Genomic DNA, 10,152 nt, shown 5'->3' on the forward strand with positions numbered 1-10,152 from the left:
ATGAAGAGCTATGGAGATAAAGGATCTCTCTGTCTAATACCTCTAGTGGGTGAAAATTCTTCACATGGTGAACCATTAAGCATAACAAATAGTGAAGTAGTGCTGATACATTGTTTGATTAGTTGACACCAATCTTCACAGAATCCAAAACTTTGAAGAACTTTAAGAAGAAATGACCATTCCAAACTGTCAAAAGCTTTTGACATGTCAAGATTCAAAGCTAACCATCCACCTTCTCCTTCTTTTCTCTTCATATAATGAATCATTCATGAGCTATAATTGTGTTATCATTAATTAGTCTGCCTGAAACATATGTTGCTTGATAAGGAGAGATGATTCTTTCCATCATAGGCTTCATTATAGAGACAAGGATCTTAGAAATGATTTTGTAAGAGGTGTTACAAAGTCCAATAGGTCTAAAATCAGAAGGAGAACAATGTTTATTCTTCTTTGGAATTAAGGATATGTAGGTATTGTTAATCTGTTTAGGTAAGTACTTTGTTTCAAAAAAAATCTTTACCATTTCACAAACATCATTACCAACAATACTCCATTGTGACTTGTAGAATCCAGCTTGAAATCCCTCAGGCCCTGGAGCAGACCATCTTTCCATACTTTTGAGAATTTTATGTATCTCTTCATCAGTTGGAGGAATGAGAAGTAGCATGTTATCCTCTTCTGTAATCAGAGTGGGAATATGAATATAATGTTGTTCTTCAATGGTAGGATTTTGAGAAGTACTTATGTTTTTAAAGTGCTTAGACAACAACACTGATATATCTTCTCTAGATTGAAGCCAAGAACCATCCTCTGGCTTTAAAGAATCAATGTTATTTCTAGCCCTCTTCCCCTTTGTTAAAGTATGGAAGTATTTGGTATTGTAATCCATGTCATTAACAAAGTTATCTCTGGACTTTTGTTTATAAAACTCATGTTGATTTTTGTACCATTTATCCAACTCTCTACTCACTTCAATTGCCTTTGAAGTATTATCTGGAGAAAAAGGCAAAGCTTGTATCTCAGATAATTTATGTTGAAGATTATCAACATTCTGATCAATGTTCCCAAAGTGGGTTTTGTTCCATTTTGATAAAGTAATCCTTGTGAACTGAAGTCTTTTAATGAGCCTGTAACCTGGAGAGCCTTGAACTGACTTTTCCCAAGCTTTAGCAATTTCAGCTGCACAAGTTCTATCATGCAACCAAGATTGAAAAAACTTAAAAGGCTTCTAAAGTTTTGGTTGAGAATAATCAGTCACCAACATTATTGGGCAATGATCACTTCCTGACTGCTGAAGATGAAGGAATTTAGAATCTTGAAAATGTGAATTCCATGAACCATTAAGAAAATCCATGTCTAATCTTGATCTTTTGATACCAATACCCATATTATTGTTTGACCAATTGTGCTCTCTGCCTACGAAACCCAAGACTTGCAAGCCCACCTCTTGAATTATAGAATTTACTAAACCATCTCCTGAAGAAGAAACAGATGAAGAAGTATCTAGAATATGAAAATTAAGATCACCCAGAAGTACCCAAGGTTGAGAGATATTAAGTCCAATATCTTTGATGAATTCCCATTGAGTCTTCTTCTTAGAATAATCACAGTATCCATACATGCAGGATAATAACAATTCTAGTTGACTTGGGTCACATTGAACTGCAACATGAATCATGTTGTTTTCACAACTAACTACATCACAGATAAACCCATTTTTCCATAAAAGGGTTATTCCCCCAGAAAGACCAACTGGTTGAAGAAATTTCATATTAGGATACCTTAGAGGAGCCAATAATGTTTTCATATTGTCTTCATGAATTTTTGTTTCACAAAGAAATAAAATGTCAGGGTCTTGAGACCTAATTATGTCTCTAATATGATCTCTAGTCACCGGGGTGTTGAGCCCTTGAACATTCCAAGAAACAACTTTCATATTGTGACTATGATGACAAGAGCAAATTATGTACACCAAAGTTAAAATTCTTACGAAAAGCTTAATAGAGAAAATGCATGAAAAATTAATGACTAACATGTGGAATGCATGGGTGACTTTAATGCAACTAAAAATCCTAGCGAAATGTTGTAAAGAGGTATTAAATGCAGGAGTTGAAAAAAGAAATAATCTAACAAATAAGATGAATAGGTACAACTTTGTTGTAAAAAGAAAAAGAGTATAAAGTAAGTTTAATACCTGATTCCCCTTGTGTGACTGCAAAGATTGATTATCTCCGGTTGTGATCATCTGAGCATTAATTTGGGCTGAGATTGGATTCATAACGCTGCTCTATGAAGAAGTCTCATTAGAAGATGAACTAGTAGATGAATCTTCACCAACTCTATAACGTTTTCCAAGTCTGCTATCTTCCTCAGTAACCACTCCTTCTTCAATAAGCAGTAAATCCAAATTAATGATTTCACCATCTTTTGAGGGAATGAAAACATTTGATTTGATGAACTTTTTTTGATTCTTTTTCACTGCAAGAGTCTTAACGGAAACAACATCATTATTTGAAGCAACAATAATTATGTTTTTGCGAATGTTATTAATCTTCCCAACAAAGTAAGGCTTCTCGTGAGCTTTCTTCAAAATAATAGCAGCATCCTTACACACATCTTTGGAATGATTGATAATATAACACTCAGTACATAAGCTTTTAGGTTGGCGCTCGAAAAAGTATTGCTGCCACTTAGTAACTCCTGCATTGGTAGAACATTTCACTCCTCTTCTTAATGGCATTGAGAGATCAACATTAACACAAACTTTCACAGGAACACCACTAACCGGGATTGCATCTTTCGGTTCTATAGCAATAACTTCGCCCATAACTTGACCAATTTTGGTAACTGAAGTGACATTCATATGTTCTGGCAGTAAGTATTTGAGTTGAATTCAGAAAAGTTGAAAACCCCAATGTTTTTCCATATAAACCATACCTGGAATATAATCATGAATCACCAGAAGATGTTTGTTAATGCTCCATGGGTTTTCATCGATAACCTTGTTGTGCAGATCCCATTTATTGAACTTGAAAATCATCAAGTTTGGTTCTATCTCTACAATTTTAAGTCATCTAGAGTGAGGAAAGACCAAGTGAAAGTGATTCCTCTTTCTACCATGTCATAACTCATCCGTCCTTCAATGATAATCTTCCCAATAGCACAAGCTTCTCATTCATCATTTTCTTCAACTTCTTTGTTCTTGTTTTTAATGATAACAACTTCATTAATATCACCCAAGTCAATAGTTGCTTGCATGAACTTGTTAACTAAATCCGTGACTTAACTAGATTTTCCTTCTTCCATTATGTAAAATTCTTGATGAAAACCTTCTGCTACACAATAAAAAAGAATTCTCACAAAGAAGTTTTTTGTGATATGATAGTTGATGGAAACTAGGTCTTAGAAAATAGCCAATATTAATATTCAGAAGATAAAATTGGTTAGGAAAAATCTCATTGTATAATTGCGAATAACTTGTAGGTCGGTAAGTAAGGCAACAATATTGTTTGAAATTTTTACTGGATATTGAAAGATGATAGCTGGCAATAGTGAATGAGAGCATCAAAAAAAAAGGAAACCGATTAACTGCATGGAGTTGACTCTATGGTTTTTGAATTGAACAATAAGCGGGATGAGCTGCAACCTAGTTCTAACGAGTTGAACCCGATCTGAGACTTCTTCAACACAACACCATTAGCAAAAGCAATGAAACCAATCTTCTTTGAACCCTTAAGCAAAAACTTGTTAATATACTCAGCAAAAGCTTTGATCACAACAACAAAAGACGCAAAAGCCATTAGAGAAAAATCAGAAAGCAAACACAATTAATGGGAATCATAAACAAATTAGAATGCCATGAAATAAAAATAAAAAGGATTGTCAAAAGAGAAAAAACTGTTTTTGAAATCAATCAAATGAGGTTATAATAATGTAAAAACATACAAAATGATCACGAACTAAGATTAAACGTTTTAGAATTGCAGATTAAACATTCAAAAACTGAAAATCGGAAGGGACTGAGTTAACCCGTCATAGTCGCCCGATCCTCAAAGCTCAGAGTCTTGTTTATTTTTCACTAGATGTACATGATTAACCATTTAGTAAACGGATTATTAAAAAAAAAAAAAAAGTTGTGAAAAAGTCAAAATTCCTAAATTGAAAAAACTCCCTAAATTCACTCACATGCCATTAATACCGCCATTAAGCCACTTTCAACTTAGTTTGTTACAGTGCATTTATACCGCCATTAATCAGATGAATAATTTAGTTTATCACACTATTTTTTTTCTTTCATCCTTAAATCAAAAATCTGATTTGGGAACTAAAAAAAAATTATTAACCCTTAAAATTCATTTCATACGCTTGACAGTTATCACCAACTCAGTAAAACTAAATATTGTCAAAAAAAAATAAAATAAAAAATAGCGAGATTAAATCTAATTCCTAAAAAAGCTCTCATTAAATAACTCCTGCAAAAAAACTCCCCTAAAACAACAACTGAAATCACTCCCTTAAATGCCTCTCCTAAATCATTGCCTTACATAAAAACTCTAATTAATTTTTTGAAATTAAGAAAAAAAAAAAGAGAAAAACTCAAATTATCACTCTGTGTGATAGAAAACTCTAATTATCACCCTAAAATAACCTGGCCAAATTGGGGTATACCCAGATTAATTGGGGTATACCTAATGAGACAAAACCTGGGTCATTTTGAAGTAAAACAAGCCACCCCTTAACCTTGTATTTTCTAAATGGCTAATATACCCTTGTTTAGTCAACACTAAAAATATTGATTAACTTATTTAATTGAGTTTAGATTAAAACTTATGAAATTATGAATTCAGTAGATTAAACCTTTTGTCTGTCTTATGTGTTAGAGCACTGCTCGGTTGAAGCCACCAAGCGTTGGTATGTTAAGATTGGTTGTCATATTTAGTTCCAAAACTCGAGTCACTTAATAAGTAAACTAGAGTCAACTTCGATAGGTTAGACTAAAAACGATAGAAGTATTGAGCTCCAGTTACTCACAAAGATCTGAAGATGTATTGAAGGCAACAAAGACATTTTCCTTCAGCTTGAGGTTAGTAACTACGACTTGACTTGTTCCATTTCTATCTTGTGTCTTTCAAATCTTTTAGATTGAAAACATAACATGCGAAACTATGAATGATTATACTCTAGTCAGACGTAGTATTAAGGAATACAATACGAAGTATAACGCTTATCTTTTGAACTTCGTATATAAGACATCTACATAATCGTTTGAATGCTATCGTGATTATGTGTGGGTATGAGGTGAAGATTTCGTCTTAGGAAACAATGTTTTACATTAGTTGAAAGGAAGTACATTCATAAACTTGTTTTGTGAATCGAAGGGAAATCGCTAGGCTTATTGGTATTTGTTATTCATTGAAAATATTTTGAATTACCAATATGTATGTTTAGTATAACCGCTCATGACTTGCTTATGTTCTTGGTAAAACTATTCACAAGGCCTGACTTTTGTATTGGTATGACTTTTATTAGTGAAACCGATCTTAAGTCACCTGAGATGGTATGATCGATTTAGTGTTATTGGTATGACCAACTCTAGGAAAAGGGGAACCGTTCCTAATAAGAGGTGCAACCGATCACAAGAGGGGAATCAATCCTTGTAAGAGGTGCAACAAGTTTCTAGTTATTGGGAACCGATCTTATGAACATGTGCAACACGTTTTTAGATATTGGGAGCCGATCCTATGGATATGTACAACAAATACAAGTTAGATACATATATATGTGGGAACCGATCCTAGTACCTAGTCAACCAAGTTTTGGTAATTAGCGTGACTAATTCTAGTGCCCACATGGAGGCAGAACCGAAACTTGTTTTGGTAGAACCGTGAAACCCATGTTTGGTGATTTGATAGGATAATCAGTCACATAGTTTTTGGAAGTCAGACGTACCAATTCTAAACTTGTTTGGAAGTGTGGAAAATCGATTCCAAGATTGTAACTATGAAAAGGGACTTACAAAGTAAAGATGTCGACATACTTTGAACATGTGCAGTAACGCTTATCTTTTATTGTTCAAAGATATTCCTTAATAGCTAAAAGAGAATCCCGGATCAAAAATAAATTGAGAATCTTTTAATTAAGATTTTTAATTTTATATTTGGAAAATAAAAAATAGTAATGTGCATTTACTAGTTGGATATTTTCTAAGAGATTTCGGTCAATATTTGGACAAAGCATTTCCAGGAATTATGGAAACCGAATTTGGAATTTATTGCATATCTTGAGAATATTTTCGGTTTTGGAAATTCCTTTGTGTCCAAAATTCCTTGCTCTATTAATATCAAAGTTTGCATTTCGAGCAAACTAACCTCATATCCAGCAAAACTACCAAGTTGTGTTATTACTGGTGGAGCCGCCTATTCGGAGAGGAAAGTAACCTAATTAGGCGAAATCTCTTACGGCCACTCGGTTTAAAGACTTTTTTGGGATTGAGAAGCTCTATTAGTACCGTTGGTGGGAAACTAGATGATTGCATTGTTATTTTAGTTTTCGATTAATTGATTTGATTGACTAACGGTTGTTGAATCTTTGATTGTACCTAGTTTGTTTATTCTTGAGAACCTTCTCTTCTGATATAAGGCTCACTCAAACTAGATCAAAGATTTAACGTTTCTACGGATCTAAGTTTTTCTAGATCTGTAAGATAGATTCATTGATTTGCCATTGTTAACAGACTCTGTTATGTGCAACAAATCAATAAGGAATCAAGTTTGTTGATGCAGGTTGTTACTTTGATGATTAAATCGAAGATTGAAGACTTTGAAGAATTGAAGACTTTTGTTCTTGTGTTTTGATCTTGGTGTAACTTTATGTGACTTGATTTTCCGGGATTAAGAGGTTGTTTATTTTCAATAAACATAACCCTTTTTAGATCAACAAGTAGTTTGTGATTTCATCATAAACCTTGTAATCAAGACTGATTATTTCGGTAATCATTGTCTTGTTTGATCTTGTAATCAAGGAGCTTCGGATCTGGTAACATGTCTTAAAAATAGAAGATCCTTAACTGTGCTTATATCATATATTTTGATATTGTGATTATAAAGTGAGTTTTGTTACCAAACAATTTATCCTTTACTGTTTGGAATACGATCCAAAGGAATCTTGTCTTTCCAGTTGAAAGATTGGTAGAAAAGTTATTGTGAACCATTGAGAAGATATATTAGATTTAAGTCCTAAAGAGAACGGCTGTTCTGCTAGAATATCTAGTATCAAATATCTATTGAGAACTTCGGTTCTGCTAGATATTATCAAAACAAGAATATTGCTGAATCTGAGTAACTAGGATTTTAGTTTACTTAGTATTGTCTACACGAAGTTGCAAGTTTACCTTTTTGTAGTATCTTAATTCACTGAGTATTCAAAATTGGACTAGGTCCCGGGGTTTTTCAGCATTTGGCGTTTCCTCGTTAACAAAAATTCTGGTATGTGGGTGATTTACTTTATTCCCGCATTATAATTGTTTTTATATTATAATTAAAGTAAATACACTTATACGTTAACTAGGCACTTGATATGTATCTTATAAGATTTCAGTTATCAAGTGAACACTTTGTTGTAGTATTGTCTGGATTTCATATCCATAGAGGATCACACAAAGTGTATTGGATTTCTCCACTTGACTTTGATATTCTCACATTGTTAGGCCAGTCCGGACTAACCCTATTTCAAGTGGACACTGTGTTGAAATATTCCTTGAGTGATTGTATCTCCAAGAGGTTTATACATGGTAGAAATTGAATAGGTTGTGATCTAATAAAAAGATTGTTGTGTATTTGGGTACCCTCGTCTTTTGAATTGGTATCAGAGCAGGCAAACACGAAAAGATTTAACAATCTGTATTTGGCGTGATCCAACCTATATATTTTGAATCAAATAGTCGATTCAGTTAACGTACCGCCAGGGTTTGGTGGCTCAAACTATCTATGGTGGAAAATGGAAATGGAATCTTTTCTTCAATCTCGTGACTTTAACACTTGGGTTTTAGTTATTGACGGATATGCACACCCAAAAGTACTGGCCAACAACTCAACCACTGAGTTTAGACTAAAGGAATTAAAGGAGTTCAATAATGAAAAAAAATTGCTTTCGAAGCAAAATTCTGATGGATTGAATGCCATTATTCATGCTTGAACTCGAGGCCTCCATCATCATGTAACCAAGTGTAAAACATCAAAGGAGGATTGGGATATTCTTAATGCCGTATTTGAAGGGAATGCCTCTGAAAAAGAAGCTAAGACTCAAATCCTATCTTCTAAATGGGAAAACCTTTGTATGGATGAAGACGATACCTTTGATGAGTTTGATCAAAAACTTTCTGAAATAGTGAATGCCTCTTACGCTTTAGGAAAAACTATTTCAGATAAAGATATTGTGTGTAAAACTCAAAGGTCTTTACCACCAAGATACGAATCTAAAAATCATGCCATCATGGAAGCAAATGATCTTTCCACACTATCTAGAAGCGCTCTAGTTAGTAAAATAAAGATCTTTGACCTTGAATACTAATCCAAGAATGAAGCGGGTATTACCCTTAAAGCTGCAATTAAGACTAGTTATTCGGCAGAAAATTCTTGTGAGGCACAAACTGAGAATTGTAGTGTCGATACAACCGCATGACAATTTAGAAAGTTATTAAGACAAAAGAAAAGGAGTTCTTCTAAAGATGCATCTTCTCCTTCTCAAAAGTCACAAAAATGTGTAGAGAATAAAGAACAAAATAATGATGATAGCTCTAATTATTCCAAGGATCAAGAGAACAAGGCTTTCCGTGCAACTGTTGAGTGCACACCTGAAAAGGATACTGAAGTAACTCCAGAGCCAAAGGCACTTGAATGTGATCTTTGTGAAGAGAATGAAATATTGAAAAAGGAAATTGATGAATTGAACAACGATATAGAGATTATTGGTGGTGATGATTATCGTGAATGCATGAAATATTACAAAGAGCAAATCGAAGAAAGTCATGATCGAGAAGTGAAGCTATACACAGAATTGGAGAACCGGAAGAACACTAAGGTAAGTAATTCTACCGAATCTAAAATAGATTATAAAGCTCAAATTGATAAATTTAAGGTTGATATAGATAATGCTCTAGAAAATATAAAAACATTAGAAAAAGAGAATATGGGTCTAAAAGCGGACTTGAAAAAGTTTGATAGTAGCACAAAACAACTTGACTCAATGTTGAAGTCAACTAGAGTTCCTTGTGACACTCGGGTATTGGGCTACAAAGATAAACAAACTTTGAATGCTAAACTGGAGACAAAGTTTGTAAAGCCTAAAAAATTTGCTGAAGAAATTGCTTCAAAAGTTGCAACAAAATATTGCTCTTCCATAAAAGAAAAATCTGTAGCACCTTCATCTTTAGCAAAAGACGGAAAACGTAAAATCCGTCAGACTCCAAAGAAACAGAATCCACAACAAGGTAACACTGAGCCTCATGTTTCGTGTGTTACTAAGCATTGCTCTTATTGTGGAAATAAAGGACACTTGGAAAGGGGGTGCAGATTCCGTAAAAGGAATGAGAAAGCCATAGAAGCACGCGTTTCCGCAAAATTGGCTGAACTTAATAATGCTTCTCGCACTAAATCAGGTCATCATTGTCCTATAAATGAGCAAAAGAAGTATTATAATGATAGTTCAAAGTTTGCTTATCAGGATTCTACAAAGCTTTCTCATTATCACTTAAATGGTAAAAGGAAAAATAACTTTGTAAAGACAAGATCTGATGTTCCAAATTGGAGAAAGGTTAATTCTCAGAATTTTCAACATTTCAGTTACCCTAATGTTTCCTCAAGATATTCGTCAAAGACTTCAGGAGGAAATAATTAGAAGAACAAAGTTGCTCCCGTAAGACCCATTTCTCAATGGAGTTCAAAGCCTTCTCTAAAGACATCCAGGGAGGTATCAAAATATAGTCATAATGGTGACACTCGAATGATAAGTTTCAATACTCATGACATTCAAAATATTGTGCTAAACGTTCTTGATCAAATGAATGTATCTCCGTGTTGTCATCGTTATATTAGTTAATTAGGTCTCATATCGGTTACCTTTTTATGATTTTGTGACTTTTGATTTAGCTGATTT

At 33.7% G+C, this 10,152-nt stretch overlaps 1 protein-coding gene across 1 annotated transcript; it reads right to left on the reverse strand.

The window, feature by feature from the left end:
• Nucleotides 1-8: 8 nt before the first annotated feature.
• On the reverse strand, nt 9-1,807 carry LOC113312767. Its single transcript, XM_026561503.1, has 3 exons — nt 1,263-1,807; nt 521-1,190; nt 9-248 (listed from the first exon to the last, which is right to left on the reverse strand). Exons 1-3 carry the CDS (start codon nt 1,805-1,807, stop codon nt 9-11), a joined length of 1,455 nt encoding a protein of 484 aa, XP_026417288.1.
• Nucleotides 1,808-10,152: the final 8,345 nt, after the last annotated feature.

This window comes from Papaver somniferum, chromosome 9, assembly GCF_003573695.1.
Source record: "Papaver somniferum cultivar HN1 chromosome 9, ASM357369v1, whole genome shotgun sequence".
Lineage (NCBI taxonomy): Eukaryota > Viridiplantae > Streptophyta > Magnoliopsida > Ranunculales > Papaveraceae > Papaver > Papaver somniferum.

Coding starts and splice junctions, on each gene's coding strand:
- LOC113312767 (XM_026561503.1), bottom strand. CDS start 1,807: ATGAAAACATTATTGGCTCCTCTAAGGTATCCTAATATGAAATTTCTT. Junction 1,191..1,262: donor AGTGATCATTGCCCAATAAT/GTTGGTGACTGA, acceptor GTTGCATGATAG/AACTTGTGCAGCTGAAATTG. Junction 249..520: donor GTAATGATGTTTGTGAAATG/GTAAAGATTTTT, acceptor CATTATATGAAG/AGAAAAGAAGGAGAAGGTGG.